Below are 20,132 nucleotides of genomic sequence, written 5' to 3' on the forward strand. Positions count from 1 at the left end.
GGCGTCTGGCTCTGCCCTCTCTCTCCCCTGTGGCGTCTGGCTCTGCCCTCTCTCTCCCTTTGGCGTCTGGCTCTGCCCTCTCTCTCCCCTGTGGCGTCTGGCTCTGCCCTCTCTCTCCCCTGTGGTGTCGCCTAGAGAGTAGGGTTGGGCTGTGTAGCGGGGTATAATTTGAATTACCCACAGGATGGATTTCATGAACCGTCAAAATTAGTTGAAATCATTTTATTTTGAGTTTTTCGATAGATTTGAATATTTTGTTGACGCTGAGTAAATACCGACACATCTCGTTATTCATTTTGCTTGTCGTGTTATATTAGTCGTTATGAACCGTAGTTCCCCCCAGAACAGCGAGAGCTGGTGAGTCTATAGTGTTGTTTTTTTTTATTTTATTTTACCTTTATTTAACCAGGCAAGTCAGTTAAGAACAAATTCTTATTTTCAATGACGGCCTGGGAACAGTGGGTTAACTGCCTGTTCAGGGGCAGAACGACAGATTTGTACCTTGTCAGCTCAGGGGTTTGAACTCGCAACCTTCCGGTTACTAGTCCAACGCTCTAACCACTAGGCTACCCTGTACGTCATATCAGTGAGTCTTGTGTTGTGCGGTGCACCTGAGGTGAAGTCATTCACTGCTAAATGTTTCGTATCTTATAACTGTCTTAAGATGTGCTATAGCCTCCAGCTGTGTATTTGGTTTGTTGTTAGTTATCTAAGTGGCTGATTTTAATAAGGAGACACGGGGGGGGGTTCTGCTTTGTTTTTGAAGTCAAAGATCTCTGGATCTGTGCAGCTGCCATATCTCCCCCCCCCCCCCCCGTGGTTCCCGCTAGCGTTACTCCCCCCCTGTGGTTCCCACATTTTTTGGTTTTGATTCCAGCACTAACTCATCAAGCTTTGATTATTTGAATCCGCTGTGTAGTGCTGGAACAAAAACCAAAACGTGCTCCCAGGGGGGAACCCCATGCCTGTGTTTAGGAAAACTGTGTGCTAGAGAACAGATGGCTTGAGGCTCTGGTGTGTTTCCTTCGTGACAAGGTTATGGCTTGTAATTATGAGAGGTATTGACATGTTGAATGCACAGAGCTGTCTGTCTAAACTACTGGCTCACAGCTCGGGCATACCCCACAAGACATGCCTACAAGAGGTGTCTTCACAGTCCCCAAGTTTAGAGCAGACTATGGGAGGCACATAGTACTACATAGAGCCATGACTACATGGAACTCTATTCCACAGTACTACATAGAGCCATGACTACATGGAACTCTATTCCACAGTACTACATAGAGCCATGACTACATGGAACTCTATTCCACAGTACTACATAGAGCCATGACTACATGAAACTCTATTCCACAGTACTACATAGAGCCATGACTACATGGAACTCTATTCCACAGTACTACATAGAGCCATGACTACATGGAACTCTATTCCACAGTACTACATAGAGCCACGACTACATGGAACTCTATTCCACAGTACTACATAGAGCCACGACTACATGGAACTCTATTCCACAGTACTACATAGAGCCATGACTACAGGGAACTATATTCCACAGTACTACATAGAGCCATGACTACATGGAACTCTATTCCACAGTACTACATAGAGCCATGACTACATGGAACTATATTCCACAGTACTACATAGAGCCATGACTACATGGAACTCTATTCCACAGTACTACATAGAGCCATGACTACATGGAACTCTATTCCACAGTACTACATAGAGCCATGACTACATGGAACTCTATTCCACAGTACTACATAGAGCCATGACTACATGGAACTCTATTCCACAGTACTACATAGAGCCATGACTACATGGAACTCTATTCCACAGTACTACATAGAGCCATGACTACATGGAACTCTATTCCACAGTACTACATAGAGCCATGACTACAGGGAACTATATTCCACAGTACTACATAGAGCCATGACTACATGGAACTCTATTCCACAGTACTACATAGAGCCATGACTACATGGAACTCTATTCCACAGTACTACATAGAGCCATGACTACAGGGAACTATATTCCACAGTACTACATAGAGCCATGACTACATGGAACTCTATTCCACAGTACTACATAGAGCCATGACTACATGGAACTATATTCCACAGTACTACATAGAGCCATGACTACAGGGAACTATATTCCACAGTACTACATAGAGCCATGACTACATGGAACTCTATTCCACAGTACTACATAGAGCCATGACTACATGGAACTCTATTCCACAGTACTACATAGAGCCATGACTACATGGAACTCTATTCCACAGTACTACATAGAGACATGACTACATGGAACTCTATTCCACAGTACTACATAGAGCCATGACTACATGGAACTCTATTCCACAGTACCACATAGAGCCATGACTACATGGAACTCTATTCCACAGTACTACATAGAGCCATAACTACATGGAACTCTATTCCACAGTACTACATAGAGCCATGACTACATGGAACTCTATTCCACAGTACCACATAGAGCCATGACTACATGGAACTCTATTCCACAGTACTACATAGAGCCATGACTACATGGAACTCTATTCCACAGTACTACATAGAGCCATGACTACATGGAACTCTACTACACAGTACTACATAGAGCCATGACTACATGGAACTCTATTCCACAGTACTACATAGAGACATGACTACATGGAACTCTATTCCACAGTACTACATAGAGCCATGACTACATGGAACTCTATTCCACAGTACTACATAGAGACATGACTACATGGAACTCTATTCCACAGTACTACATAGAGCCATGACTACATGGAACTCTATTCCACAGTACTACATAGAGACATGACTACATGGAACTCTATTCCACAGTACCACAGAGCCATGACTACATGGAACTATATTCCACAGTACTACATAGAGACATGACTACATGGAACTCTATTCCACAGTACTACATAGAGACATGACTACATGGAACTCTATTCCACAGTACTACATAGAGACATGACTACATGGAACTCTATTCCACAGTACCACATAGAGACATGACTACATGGAACTCTATTCCACAGTACTACATAGAGACATGACTACATGGAACTCTACTCCACAGTCCTACATAGAGCCATGACTACATGGAACTCTACTCCACAGTACTGCATAGAGACATGACTACATGGAACTCTACTCCACAGTACTACATAGAGCCATGACTACATGGAACTCTATTCCACAGTACTACATAGAGCCATGACTACATGGAACTCTATTCCACAGTACTACATAGAGCCATGACTACATGGAACTCTATTCCACAGTACTACATAGAGCCATGACTACATGGAACTCTATTCCACAGTACTACATAGAGACATGACTACATGGAACTCTATTCCACAGTACTACATAGAGCCATGACTACATGGAACTCTATTCCACAGTACCACATAGAGCCATGACTACATGGAACTCTATTCCACAGTACTACATAGAGCCATAACTACATGGAACTCTATTCCACAGTACTACGTAGAGCCATGACTACATGGAACTCTATTCCACAGTACCACATAGAGCCATGACTACATGGAACTCTATTCCACAGTACTACATAGAGCCATGACTACATGGAACTCTATTCCACAGTACTACATAGAGCCATGACTACATGGAACTCTATTCCACAGTACTACATAGAGCCATAACTACATGGAACTCTATTCCACAGTACTACATAGAGCCATGACTACATGGAACTCTATTCCACAGTACCACATAGAGCCATGACTACATGGAACTCTATTCCACAGTACTACATAGAGACATGACTACATGGAACTCTATTCCACAGTACTACATAGAGCCATGACTACATGGAACTCTATTCCACAGTACTACATAGAGCCATGACTACATGGAACTCTACTACACAGTACTACATAGAGCCATGACTACATGGAACTCTATTCCACAGTACTACATAGAGACATGACTACATGGAACTCTATTCCACAGTACTACATAGAGCCATGACTACATGGAACTCTATTCCACAGTACTACATAGAGACATGACTACATGGAACTCTATTCCACAGTACTACATAGAGCCATGACTACATGGAACTCTATTCCACAGTACTACATAGAGACATGACTACATGGAACTCTATTCCACAGTACCACATAGAGCCATGACTACATGGAACTATATTCCACAGTACTACATAGAGACATGACTACATGGAACTCTATTCCACAGTACTACATAGAGACATGACTACATGGAACTCTATTCCACAGTACTACATAGAGACATGACTACATGGAACTCTATTCCACAGTACCACATAGAGACATGACTACATGGAACTCTATTCCACAGTACTACATAGAGACATGACTACATGGAACTCTACTCCACAGTCCTACATAGAGCCATGACTACATGGAACTCTACTCCACAGTACTGCATAGAGACATGACTACATGGAACTCTACTCCACAGTCCTACATAGAGCCATGACTACATGGAACTCTACTCCACAGTACTGCATAGAGACATGACTACATGGAACTCTACTCCACAGTACTACATAGAGCCATGACTACATGGAACTCTATTCCACAGTACTACATAGAGCCATGACTACATGGAACTCTATTCCACAGTACTACATAGAGCCATGACTACATGGAACTCTACTCCACAGTACTGCATAGAGACATGACTACATGGAACTCTACTCCACAGTACTACATAGAGCCATGACTACATGGAACTCTACTCCACAGTACTGCATAGAGACATGACTACATGGAACTCTACTCCACAGTCCTACATAGAGCCATGACTACATGGAACTCTACTCCACAGTACTACATAGAGCCATGACTACATGGAACTCTATTCCACAGTACTACATAGAGCCATGACTACATGGAACTCTATTCCACAGTACTACATAGAGCCATGACTACATAGAACTCTATTCCACAGTACTACATAGAGCCATGACTACATGGAACTCTATTCCACAGTACTACATAGAGCCATGACTACATGGAACTCTATTCCACAGTACTACATAGAGCCATGACTACATGGAACTCTATTCCACAGTACTACATAGAGCCATGACTACATGGAACTCTATTCCACAGTACTACATAGAGCCATGACTACATAGAACTCTATTCCACAGTACTACATAGAGCCATGACTACATGGAACTCTTCCACAGTACTACATAGAGACATGACTACATGGAACTCTATTCCACAGTACTACATAGAGCCATGACTACATGGAACTCTATTCCACAGTACTACATAGAGCCATGACTACATGGAACTCTATTCCACAGTACTACATAGAGCCATGACTACATGGAACTCTATTCCACAGTACTACATAGAGCCATGACTACATGGAACTCTATTCCACAGTACTACATAGAGCCATGACTACATGGAACTCTATTCCACAGTACTACATAGAGCCATGACTACATGGAACTCTATTCCACAGTACTACATAGAGCCATGACTACATGGAACTCTATTCCACAGTACTACATAGAGCCATGACTACATGGAACTCTATTCCACAGTACTACATAGAGCCATGACTACATGGAACTCTATTCCACAGTACTGCATAGAGCCATGACTACATGGAACTCTATTCCACAGTACTACATAGAGCCATGACTACATGGAACTCTATTCCACAGTACTACATAGAGCCATGACTACATGGAACTCTATTCCACAGTACTACATAGAGCCATGACTACATGGAACTCTACTCCACAGTACTACATAGAGCCATGACTACATAGAACTCTATTCCGCAGTACTACATAGAGCCATGACTACATGGAACTCTACTCCACAGTACTACATAGAGCCATGACTACATGGAACTCTATTCCACAGTACTACATAGAGCCATGACTACATGGAACTCTATTCCACAGTACTACATAGAGCCATGACTACATGGAACTCTATTCCACAGTACTACATAGAGCCATGACTACATGGAACTCTATTCCACAGTACTACATAGAGCCATGACTACATGGAACTCTATTCCACAGTACTACATAGAGCCATGACTACATGGAACTCTACTCCACAGTACTACATAGAGCCATGACTACATGGAACTCTACTCCACAGTACTACATAGAGCCATGACTACATGGAACTCTATTCCACAGTACTACATAGAGCCATGACTACATGGAACTCTATTCCACAGTACTACATAGAGCCATGACTACATGGAACTCTATTCCACAGTACTACATAGAGCCATGACTACATGGAACTCTACTCCACAGTACTACATAGAGCCATGACTACATAGAACTCTATTCCACAGTACTACATAGAGCCATGACTACATGGAACTCTACTCCACAGTACTACATAGAGCCATGACTACATGGAACTCTATTCCACAGTACTACATAGAGCCATGACTACATGGAACTCTATTCCACAGTACTACATAGAGCCATGACTACATGGAACTCTACTCCACAGTACTACATAGAGCCATGACTACATGGAACTGTATTCCACAGTACTACATAGAGCCATGACTACATGGAACTCTATTCCACAGTACTACATAGAGCCATGACTACATGGAACTCTACTCCACAGTACTACATAGAGCCATGACTACATGGAACTCTATTCCACAGTACTACATAGAGCCATGACTACATGGAACTCTATTCCACAGTACTACATAGAGCCATGACTACATGGAACTCTATTCCACAGTACTACATAGAGACATGACTACAGGGAACTATATTCCACAGTACTACATAGAGACATGACTACATGGAACTCTATTCCACAGTACTACATAGAGCCATGACTACATGGAACTCTATTCCACAGTACTACATAGAGCCATGACTACATGGAACTATATTCCACAGTACTACATAGAGCCATGACTACAGGGAACTCTATTCCACAGTACTACATAGAGCCATGACTACATGGAAGTCTATTCCACAGTACTACATAGAGCCATGACTACAGGGAACTATATTCCACAGTACTACATAGAGCCATGACTACAGGGAACTCTATTCCACAGTACTACATAGAGCCATGACTACATGGAAGTCTACTCCACAGTACTACATAGAGCCATAACTACATGGAACTCTACTCCACAGTACTACATAGAGCCATGACTACATGGAACTCTACTCCACAGTACTACATAGAGCCATGACTACATGGAACTCTATTCCACAGTACTACATAGAGCCATGACTACATGGAACTCTATTCCACAGTACTACATAGAGCCATGACTACATGGAACTCTATTCCACAGTACTACATAGAGCCATGACTACATGGAACTCTATTCCACAGTACTACATAGAGCCATGACTACATAGAACTCTATTCCACAGTACTACATAGAGCCATGACTACATGGAACTCTTCCACAGTACTACATAGAGACATGACTACATGGAACTCTATTCCACAGTACTACATAGAGCCATGACTACATGGAACTCTATTCCACAGTACTACATAGAGCCATGACTACATGGAACTCTATTCCACAGTACTACATAGAGCCATGACTACATGGAACTCTATTCCACAGTACTACATAGAGCCATGACTACATGGAACTCTATTCCACAGTACTACATAGAGCCATGACTACATGGAACTCTATTCCACAGTACTACATAGAGCCATGACTACATGGAACTCTATTCCACAGTACTACATAGAGCCATGACTACATGGAACTCTATTCCACAGTACTACATAGAGCCATGACTACATGGAACTCTATTCCACAGTACTACATAGAGCCATGACTACATGGAACTCTATTCCACAGTACTGCATAGAGCCATGACTACATGGAACTCTATTCCACAGTACTACATAGAGCCATGACTACATGGAACTCTATTCCACAGTACTACATAGAGCCATGACTACATGGAACTCTATTCCACAGTACTACATAGAGCCATGACTACATGGAACTCTATTCCACAGTACTACATAGAGCCATGACTACATGGAACTCTATTCCACAGTACTACATAGAGCCATGACTACATGGAACTCTACTCCACAGTACTACATAGAGCCATGACTACATAGAACTCTATTCCACAGTACTACATAGAGCCATGACTACATGGAACTCTACTCCACAGTACTACATAGAGCCATGACTACATGGAACTCTATTCCACAGTACTACATAGAGCCATGACTACATGGAACTCTATTCCACAGTACTACATAGAGCCATGACTACATGGAACTCTACTCCACAGTACTACATAGAGCCATGACTACATGGAACTCTATTCCACAGTACTACATAGAGCCATGACTACATGGAACTCTATTCCACAGTACTACATAGAGCCATGACTACATGGAACTCTACTCCACAGTACTACATAGAGCCATGACTACATGGAACTCTATTCCACAGTACTACATAGAGCCATGACTACATGGAACTCTATTCCACAGTACTACATAGAGCCATGACTACATGGAACTCTATTCCACAGTACTACATAGAGACATGACTACAGGGAACTATATTCCACAGTACTACATAGAGACATGACTACATGGAACTCTATTCCACAGTACTACATAGAGCCATGACTACATGGAACTCTATTCCACAGTACTACATAGAGCCATGACTACATGGAACTATATTCCACAGTACTACATAGAGCCATGACTACAGGGAACTCTATTCCACAGTACTACATAGAGCCATGACTACATGGAAGTCTATTCCACAGTACTACATAGAGCCATGACTACAGGGAACTATATTCCACAGTACTACATAGAGCCATGACTACAGGGAACTCTATTCCACAGTACTACATAGAGCCATGACTACATGGAAGTCTACTCCACAGTACTACATAGAGCCATAACTACATGGAACTCTACTCCACAGTACTACATAGAGCCATGACTACATGGAACTCTACTCCACAGTACTACATAGAGCCATGACTACATGGAACTCTACTCCACAGTACTACATAGAGCCATGACTACATGGAACTCTACTCCACAGTACTACATAGAGCCATGACTACATGGAACTCTACTACACAACAAGTAACTGATGAAAGCAGTAAAATTACATTTAGAAAACAGATAAAAATACACCTTAACAGTGGGGACTGTGAAGAGACACACATTAAACACACACGTACACATGAATTTAGTACTGTAGATATGTTGTAGTGGAGTAGGGGCCCGAGGGCCCACAGTGTGTTTTAGATGTGTGGTAGTGGTGGAGTAGGGGTCCGAGGGCCCACAGTGTGTTGTAGATATGTTGTAGTGGTGGAGTAGGGGCCCGAGGGCCCACAGTGTGTTTTAGGTGTGTGGTAGTGGTGGAGTAGGGGCCCGAGGGCCCACAGTGTGTTTTAGATGTGTGGTAGTGGTGGAGTAGGGGCCCGAGGGCCCACAGTGTGTTGTAGATGTGTGGTAGTGGTGGAGTAGGGGCCCGAGGGCACACAGTGTGTTGTAGATATGTGGTAGTGGTGGAGTAGGGGCCCGAGGGCCCACAGTGTGTTTTAGATGTGTGGTAGTGGTGGAGTAGGGGCCCGAGGGCCCACAGTGTGTTGTAGTGGTGGAGTAGGGGCCCGAGGGCCCACAGTGTGTTGTAGATATGTGGTAGTGGTGGAGTAGGGGCCCGAGGGCCCACAGTGTTGTAGATATGTGGTGGAGTAGGGGCCCGAGGGCCCACAGTGTGTTGTAGATGTGTGGTAGTGGTGGAGTAGGGGCCCGAGGGCCCACAGTGTGTTGTAGATATGTGGTAGTGGTGGAGTAGGGGCCCGAGGGCCCACAGTGTGTTGTAGATGTGTGGTAGGGGTGGAGTAGGGGCCCGAGGGCCCACAGTGTGTTGTAGATGTGTGGTAGGGGTTGGAGTAGGGGCCCGAGGGCACCCAGTGTGTTGTGAAATCTGTGAACGTATTGTAAGGTTTTTAATTTAACTGCCTTAATTTTTGCTGGACCCCAGGAAGAGTAGCGCTCCATAATAAATACAAATAGGTAAACCTCCCACAAGAAGAGAAAAGGACATTGTTTGTTAACATCTAAGCTTCTTTAATGGTGGTAAATGCTGAAATCATTGAGGGGGATGAATAAATGAACTGTTAGCGCACAGAACAGTCTTTTTCCTTGTCAATGACACCAGTTTAGAGCAGCTCTCTCACCCTGTTCCTGGAGAGCTAACCTCCTGTAGGTTTTAACTCCAACCCTGTTCCTAGAGAGAGACCGTCCTGTAGGTTTTAACTCCAACCCTGTTCTAACCTGGTTCAACTTTTTAACCAGCTATTTATTAGAATGATGTGCGTTTGATGAGGGGTGGAGTTAAAACCTACAGGAGGGTCTCTCCAGGATCAGGGGTGGAGTTAACCTACAGGATGGTAGCTCTCCAGGAACAGGGTTGGAGTTAAAACCTACAGGAGGGTATCTCTCCAGGATCAGGGTTGGAGTTTAAATCTACAGGAGGGTTTAGATCCATCCTTATCAGTGGGATTTCTCTGCCACAACACCAGGGTGTTTTATAAAGGAGTACCACTACAGTGGAAAAGCCCTACTGCTAGCATACTGTATCTGGGGGTTTTGATCTGAGATATAAGTCATGACTGGACTTTTCTAAGAAAGGTCATTGGTCTGAAAAGTCCACCAAAGCGTTTGGATTCTCACAGCCCTTTGGGGACGACGTTACCTCGTTAAGACCTGTGCCCACATTCTCATCTTGTGGACTGTCTGTCTTGTCTTCTCCTCCAGTGAGCAATGAGGCCCTGCGTGGCAGCAGTCCCCAGGCCCAGTCCCAGGTGCTTCAGTGGGTAAGCTTCGCTGATGCTGAAATCATCCCTCCAGCCTCTACGTGGGTCTTCCCCACTTTGGGAATCATGCAGTTCAACAAACAGGTATGTACGGTTATCACTGATGCTATTTCTGAGTTTGTTCCAGGTCCACTGTAGTTAAGTTATGCTGTAGATCAGGGGTGGGCAATTCCAATCCTCGAGGGCCTGATTGGTGTCACAGTTTTGCCCCCAGCTAACACACCTGACTCCCAACAATCACCTGATCATGATCTTCAGTTTAGAATGCAGTGTGATTAATCAGCTGTGTTTGCTAGGGGTGGAGTAAAAGGTGTCGCTCCAATCAGGCCTTCGAGGAGCCCAGCCCTGATTTATATGACCATATCTAACAACCAGGGTGGGAATTACCTTTTTCTCCAACAGCTACATTTAAATTTTTTTTTTTTTTTAAATCTACCAGCCACTCAGATTATTTTTGTTATTACACCAAAACATATAATTTCTATGTGTGTGTATATATATATGTGTGTGTGTATATATGTATGTATGTATGTATGTATGTATATGTTCAATAGTACTTATCTACTGTCATTAGTCCTGTGGGATATTAATACATATCTGTCATTAGTCCTGTGGGATATTAATACATATCTGTCATTAGTCCTGTGGGATATTAATACATATCTGTCATTAGTCCTGTGGGTTATTACTGTAGGACATTAATACATATCTGTCATTAGTCCTGTGGGTTATTACTGTAGGACATTAATACATATCTGTCATTAGTCCTGTAGGACATTAATACATATCTGTCATTAGTCCTGTGGGATATTAATACATATCTGTCATTAGTCCTGTGGGTTATTACTGTGGGATATTAATACATATCTGGCATTAGTCCTGTGGGTTATTACTGTAGGACATTAATACATATCTGTCATTAGTCCTGTGGGTTATTACTGTAGGACATTAATACATATCTGTCATTAGTCCTGTAGGACATTAATACATATCTGTCATTAGTCCTGTGGGACATTAATACATATCTGTCATTAGTCCTGTGGGACATTAATACATATCTGTCATTAGTCCTGTGGGTTATTACTGTATGACATTAGTACATATGTCATTAGTCCTGTGGGTTATTACTGTAGGACATTAATACATATCTGTCATTAGTCCTGTAGGGCATTAATACATATCTGTCATTAGTCCTGTGGGACATTAATACATATCTGTCATTAGTCCTGTAGGACATTAATACATATCTGTCATTAGTCCTGTGGGACATTAATACATATCTGTCATTAGTCCTGTGGGACATTAATACATATCTGTCATTAGTCCTGTGGGTTATTACTGTATGACATTAGTACATATGTCATTAGTCCTGTGGGTTATTACTGTAGGACATTAATACATATCTGTCATTAGTTCTGTGGGACATTAATACATATGTCATTAGTCCTGTGGGACATTAATACATATCTGTCATTAGTCCTGTGGGACATTAATACATATCTGTCATTAGTCCTGTGGGTTATTACTGTATGACATTAGTACATATGTCATTAGTCCTGTGGGTTATTACTGTAGGACATTAATACATATCTGTCATTAGTCCTGTAGGGCATTAATACATATCTGTCATTAGTCCTGTGGGACATTAATACATATCTGTCATTAGTCCTGTAGGACATTAATACATATCTGTCATTAGTCCTGTGGGACATTAATACATATCTGTCATTAGTCCTGTAGGACATTAATACATATCTGTCATTAGTCCTGTGGGACATTAATACATATCTGTCATTAGTCCTGTAGGACATTAATACATATCTGTCATTAGTCCTGTGGGACATTAATACATATCTGTCATTAGTCCTGTGGGACATTAATACATATCTGTCATTAGTCCTGTGGGTTATTACTGTATGACATTAGTACATATGTCATTAGTCCTGTGGGTTATTACTGTAGGACATTAATACATATCTGTCATTAGTTCTGTGGGACATTAATACATATGTCATTAGTCCTGTGGGTTATTACTGTAGGACATTATTACATATCTGTCATTAGTCCTGTAGGACATTAATACATATCTGTCATTAGTCCTGTGGGACATTAATACATATCTGTCATTAGTCCTGTGGGACCTATTTTGTCAGTATTGCTGTTGATAATCTCTCACAACACCTAGAGAATGTTAATTCACATGCTCTAGTGATCACCTGAGAGATGTGCAGCGTGACCATCCATTTCCCACGGCAGTAAAACAAATCATTGAAATGCGGTTTGGTGGCTGTAGTTCTTAATGAAGTGTCTTAGGAGCTACCTCATCAGTACTAGTTAACTGCTACTCGGCTCAATTTGGATGCCATGTCTCTTGCCCTGTATGTAGCCTCTAGTCTTGTACAATGTAATCTATCCATTGGTAATTGTAATGCATTGCATCAACCCCCTCCCTCCAGGCAACAGAGCAGGCCAAGGAGGAGATGAAGAAGGTTCTGTCTGTCCTCAACCATCACCTCAACACCAGGACCTTCCTGGTTGGAGAGCGAGTCAGCCTGGCTGATATCAGCGTGGCCTGTAGCATGATCTGGCTCTATAAGCAGGTTTGATTTTTCTCTTTGACTGTTATGACAGCGAATACCCTAGGGGCTTCATGTCTCTGACTTAGTCTAGGTGGGTGTTTCCCTATGCGTTCCTCAAAGTACCTGTTGGACTGCACACACTTTGCTTCAGTTAACTGATCAGTGGTTTGTTGAATCAGGGAACCTCGTGTGTTTATTAACAAACAGGATGTGTCTCAAATTGGCTCCCTATTAAGTGCACTTTGGGACTAAAACACAGGGATGATTTACGAGACAGTAACCATAGTGATGGATTACAACACAGGGACGATTTACGAGACGGTAACCATAGTGATGGACTAAAACACAGGGACGATTTACGAGACGGTAACCATAGTGATGGACTAAAACACAGGGACGATTTACGAGACGGTAACCATGGTGATGGACTAAAACACACTAGTGTTCCATTTAGGGTGGTTTACCAGACCGTAACCATAGTGATGGACTAAAACACACTAGTGTTCCATTTAGGGTGGTTTACCAGAGACAGTAACCATAGTGATGGACTACAACACACTAGTGTTCAGTTTAGGGTGGTTTACCAGAGACAGTAACCATAGTGATGGACTACAACACACTAGTGTTCCATTTAGGATTGTTTACCGGAGACGGTAACCATAGTGATGGACTACAACACACTAGTGTTCCATTTAGGATGGTTTACCAGACCGTAAACATAGTGATGGACTAAAACACACTAGTGTTCCATTTAGGATGGTTTACCAGACCGTAACCATAGTGATGGACTAAAACACAGGGACGATTTACGAGACAGTAACCATAGTGATGGACTAAAACACACTAGTGTTCCATTTAGGGTGGTTTACCAGAGACAGTAACCATAGTGATGGACTAAAACACACTAGTGTTCCATTTAGGATGGTTTACCAGAGACGGTAACCATAGTGATGGACCACAACACACTAGTGTTCCATTTAGGATGGTTTACCAGAGACGGTAACCATAGTGATGGACTACAACACACTAGTGTTCCATTTAGGATGGTTTACCAGACCGTAAACATAGTGATGGACTAAAACACACTAGTGTTCCATTTAGGATGGTTTACCAGACCGTAACCATAGTGATGGACTAAAACACAGGGACGATTTACGAGACAGTAACCATAGTGATGGACTAAAACACACTAGTGTTCCATTTAGGATGGTTTACCAGGCTGTAACCATAGTGATGGACTAAAACACACTAGTGTTCCATTTAGGATGGTTTACCAGAGACTGTAACCATAGTGATGGACTACAACACACTAGTGTTCCATTTAGGATGGTTTACCAGAGACAGTAACCATAGTGATGGACTACAACACACTAGTGTTCCATTTAGGATGGTTTACCAGAGACGGTAACCATAGTGATGGACCACAACACACTAGTGTTCCATTTAGGATGGTTTACCAGAGACGGTAACCATAGTGATGGACTACAACACACTAGTGTTCCATTTAGGATGGTTTACCAGAGACGGTAACCATAGTGATGGACTACAACACACTAGTGTTCCATTTAGGATGGTTTACCAGACCATAACCATAGTGATGGACTAAAACACACTAGTGTTCCATTTAGGATGGTTTACCAGAGACGGTAACCATAGTGATGGACTACAACACACTAGTGTTCCATTTAGGATGGTTTACCAGAGACGGTAACCATAGTGATGGACTACAACACACTTTCAATGGAGAGTGAAAAGTCCATTGATGGATTTTGAATCAAGGACTTAATCTGGGTCTGGGAAACCTGACGAAATGGCTTTGATGTCCTATGACTTGGCCTTGGTCAGTATTTCTCTGTCCATTCCTCGAGGGAGTACCTCCTAGGACTGCACATATCAGCTCTAGATACAAACGTGCTCGGTGGATTGGGAAACACTGTCCACGTGGTTGGTTTGGGCTAGTAGAACTGGCCACGGTGGTTGGTTTAGAGTAGTAGAGCTGGCCACGGTGGTTGGTTTAGAGTAGTAGAGCTGGCCACTGTGGTGGGTTTGGGGTAGTAGAACTGGCCACGGTGGTGGGTTTGGGGTAGTAGAGCTGGCCACGGTGGTTGGTTTGGGCTAGTAGAGCTGGCCACGGTGGTTGGTTTAGAGTAGTAGAGCTGGCCACTGTGGTTGGTTTGGGCTAGTAGAGCTGGCCACTGGTGGGTTTGGAGTAGTAGAGCTGGCCACTGTGGTTGGTTTGGGCTAGTAGAGCTGGCCACGGTGGTGGGTTTGGGGTAGTAGAGCTGGCCACTGTGGTGGGTTTGGGGTAGTAGAGCTGGCCACGGTGGTTGGTTTGGGGTAGTAGAGCTGGCCACGGTGGTTGGTTTGGGGTAGTAGAGCTGGCCACGGTGGTTGGTTTGGGGTAGTAGAGCTGGCCACGGTGGTTGGTTTGGGGTAGTAGAGCTGGCCACGGTGGTTGGTTTGGGGTAGTAGAGCTGGCCACGGTGGTTGGTTTGGAGTAGTAGAGCTGGCCACGTGGTTGGTTTGGAGTAGTAGAGCTGGCCACGTGGTTGGTTTAGGGTAGTAGAGCTGGCCACTGTGGTTGGTTTGGAGTAGTAGAGCTGGCCACGGTGGTTTTAAATTACCCTCTCCTCCTGTAGGTCCTTGAGCCTTCCTTCCGCCAACCTTTCCCCAACGTGACCCGCTGGTTCCAGACCTGCGTCAACCAGCCCCAATTCAAGACCGTGCTCGGAGAGGTCAAGCTCTGCGACAAGATGGCTCAGTTTGATCGTAAGGACCAACCTTAGCACTAAGCATTGTTCTAGTTCCATGATCCAAAAATTATGTTTTCTGTGAAGCATAGTGTTGTATTTTCTGCACATTTTACACGTTTTGATAGATTTTCTAAATGACAAATATTTTGTAGTTTGTTTTCATGGAGAAGATTGAAAGGTGTTTCTATGAAGTAATTTGTCACCCACCCAAGACCGTACTATCATGACAAGAGGCATCCCCCTCGTTGTGAAATCTAATCCTTGGGAGAATAACGCAGGACTTTGGCACAGGTTAAAGTAGACCCAATCTACAATAATCTGACTAGAAGACCTGGGACAATAGTTACCAGATTATGAGCGGTGGCGGTACGCCCCACTTAAAGCACTGATGTATGCTAATGTTGTCAAACGGTAATAGCATTTCGTTTTGATGTTAAAAGATGCAAAAGCAAGGATACACCGAGTGTAGTACACTACACTGGATTGGTTATCGAATGTCTTTATTCTCCAGCCAAGAAGTTCTCTGACATGCAGCCCAAGAAAGACGGCCCTTCCAAGAAAGACGCCCCCCCCAAGAAAGAGAAAGCTGGAAAGGAGGGAGGCAAACCTCAGGAGAAGAAGAAGAAGGAAGCTGCCCCTGCCGAGGAGGAAATGGACGAGTGTGAAGCAGCTCTGGCTTCAGAACCCAAAACAAAGGACCCCTTTGCTCATCTGCCAAAGAGGTACGTCATATCTCCACCTACATCAGACCTGAGGGTAATACTGACAATCTGGATCAATGCGTTAGCAAGATAACTTGTCTAAATATTGTGATTTTAATTTGTTTGGAAGATGAGCTTGACATGGTCTTGGTGTGATTTATTTAAACAACCGATATCACACTCTTGAGTGTGTTTCAGATGTCTGGAAACAGATTTTCAGACATCTTTGCACTGAAAGTAGGTTTACATAAGTATTCAGACCCTTTACTCAGTACTTTGTTATAGCACCTTTGGCAGCGATACCAGCCTCCAGTCTTCTTGGGTATGATGCTCCAAGCTTGGCACACCTGTATTTGGGAAGTTTCTCCCATTCGTCTCTACAGATCTTCTCAAGTGCTATTTTCAGGTCTCTCCAGAGACGTTCGATTGGGTATAATTCCTGGCTCTGGCTGGGCCACTTAAGGACATTCAGAGACTTGTCCCAAAGCCACTCCTGTGTTGTCTTGGCTGTGTGCGTAGGGATGGTAAACCTTCGCCCCCAGTCTGAGTGCTATAGAGCAGGTTTTCATCAAGGATCTCTGTACTTTGCTCCATTCATCTTTACCTCGATCCTGACTAGTCTCCCAGGCCCTGCCGCTGAAAAACATCCCCACCGCATGATGCTGCCACCACCATGCTTCACCGTAGGGATGGTGCCAGATGTCTTCCTGATGTGACACTTGACGTTCAGGCCAAAGACTTCAGTCTAGGTTTCTTCAGACCAGGCAGTCCTTTGGGTGCCTTTTGGCAAACTCCAATCGACCTATCATGTGCCTTCTACTGAGGAGCGGCTTCCGTCTAGCCACTCTACCATAAAGACCTGATTTGTGGAGTGCCACAGAAATGGTTGTCCTTCTGGAAGGTTCTCCCATCTCCACAGAGGAACTCTGGGGCTCTGTCAGTGTGACCATCGGGTCCCTGACCAAGGCCCTTCTCCTATTGCTCAGTTTGGCCGGGTGGCCAGCTCTAGGAAGAGCCTTGGTGGTTCCAAACTTCTTCCATTTAAGAATGATGAAGGCCACTGTGTTCTTGGGGACCTTCAATGCTGCAGAAATGTTTTGGCTACCCTTCCCCAGATCTGTGCCTCGACACAATCCTGTCTCAGAGCTCTACGGCCAATTCCTTCGACCTTATGGCTTGTTTTTTTGCTCTGACATGCGCTGTCAACTGCGGGACCTTTATATAGACAGGTGTGTGCCTTTCCAAATCATGTCCGAACAGTTGAATGTACCACAGGCGGACTCCAATCAAGTTGTAGAAACTTCTCAAGGATGATCATTAGAAACAGGGTCCACCTGAGCTCAATTTCTAGTCTCTTAGCAAAGGGTCTGAATACTTTTTAAAAAATGTAAGGTATTTCTGTTTTATATTTGCGAAACAATTTAAAAACCTGTTTTTGCTTCGTCGTTATGGGGAATTGTGTGTAGATTGAGGAAACATTTTAGTTAATCAATTTTAGGATAAGGCTGTAACGAAATGTGAAAATTCAAGGGGTCTGTATACTTTCTCGAATGCACTGTACACTGAACAAAAAATCTAAACGTAACGTGTGAATGTTTTGGTCTCGTGTTTCATGAGCTGAAATAAAAGAGCAACAGAAATGTTCCAGATGCACAAACATATTATTTCTCTCCTTTGCCAAGATAATCGGCCACGTCACAGGTTAAACATCCAATTATCTGGCAACAGCTCTGGTGGACATTCCTGCAGTCATCATGCCAATTGCACGCTCACTCTCAACTTGAGACATCTGTGGCGTTGTGTTGTGTGACAAAACTGCAACAAAAAAAATAGGCGCCATTTAATGTCCCCAGCACAAGGTGCACCTGTGTAATAATCATGCCGTTTAATCAGCTTCTTGATGTGCCACACCTGGTCAGGTGGATGGATTATCTTGGCAAAGGAGAAATGCTCACTAACAGGGATGTAAACACATTTGTGCACAACATTTTAGAGATGATTTTTTTGTGTGGTATGGAGCATTCCTGTGATATTTTAGCTCAGCTCGTGAAACATGAGACAAATGTTTACATGTTGTGTTTTTTAAAATATTTTTCTTCAGTGTATAATTGGCTTCAGAGGAGAGAAGGGGTGAGCTTAAGATTCTGTCTGACTATTTAACTGTATGTGTAGAGACTCAAGCTGTCCCAAATGGCTCCCTAGGGCACTGGTCAGAAGGTGTAAGGAACCCAGTATCATTTGGGAAGTATCCCAAAAGGCAAGGAGATTGAGTTTTGAGAGAGCTGGAAATTGGTATGCTGGCGGTGGGGAATGTCTACCAGAGCTGTTGACAAGAGTTTGGCTGTACGTCCAACCGGTCTCACAACCACAGACCGACCACGTGTTTGGCATTGTGTGTGTGGGCTTGCGGTTTTCTGACGTCAACGTCGTCAACAGATCGGGGTTATGGTATGGGTAGGCATAAACTACGGACAATGAAAACGATCGCCTTCTATCGACATCAATTTGAATGCGCAGAGATACCGTAATGATATCCTGAGGCCACTTGTCGTACCATTCATCCACCTCCATCGCCTCATGTTTCAGCATGATAATGCACAGCTCCCATGTCTCAAGGATCTGTACACAATTCCTGGAAGCTGAAAATGTCCCAGTTCTTCCATGGCCTGCATACTCACCAGACATGTCACCCGTTGAGCATGTTTGGGATGCTCTGGATCGGCGTGTATGGCAGCGTGATCCAGTTTCCACCAATATTCAACAACTTCGCACAGTTTTTGAAGAGGAGTGGGGACAACATTCCACGGGCCACAATCAACGGCCTGATCAACTCCATGTGAAGGAGATGTGTTGTGCTGCATGAGGAAAATGGTGGGTCACACCAGATACTGACTGGTTTTCTGATCCGCGCCACTTTATATATCTCTGTGACCAACAGATGCATATCTGTATTCCCAGTCATGTGAAATCCATAGATTAGGGCCTCGTGAATTAATTTATTTACTTTGCCTGACTGATTTCCTTATGAGCTGTAACTCAGTAAAATCTATGAAGTTGTTGCGTTTCTGTTTTTTTTTTGTTATTTTTTTTCAGTGTATTTCGTCCTGTGTATCCTACATGATCTGCTCCATAACTCAATCTTCTCTTTTCTCTACTGGTCAATAGTTTATTGT

At 43.4% G+C, this 20,132-nt stretch overlaps 1 protein-coding gene across 1 annotated transcript in view; it reads left to right on the top strand.

Annotated features, from left to right (window-relative positions):
- The window catches only part of LOC110504494 (elongation factor 1-gamma), a 32,206-nt gene that overhangs the window by 9,437 nt on the left and 2,637 nt on the right, over positions 1 to 20,132 (top strand). The window contains exons 5-8 of the mRNA XM_021583249.2: positions 10,868 to 11,010; positions 13,383 to 13,526; positions 16,145 to 16,274; positions 16,770 to 16,980. Coding sequence (XP_021438924.1) covers positions 10,868 to 11,010; positions 13,383 to 13,526; positions 16,145 to 16,274; positions 16,770 to 16,980 — 628 coding nt within the window. The remainder of the gene's footprint in view (positions 1 to 10,867; positions 11,011 to 13,382; positions 13,527 to 16,144; positions 16,275 to 16,769; positions 16,981 to 20,132) is intronic.

The sequence above is a fragment of the Oncorhynchus mykiss genome, chromosome 31 (genome assembly GCF_013265735.2).
Source record: "Oncorhynchus mykiss isolate Arlee chromosome 31, USDA_OmykA_1.1, whole genome shotgun sequence".
NCBI lineage: Eukaryota > Metazoa > Chordata > Actinopteri > Salmoniformes > Salmonidae > Oncorhynchus > Oncorhynchus mykiss.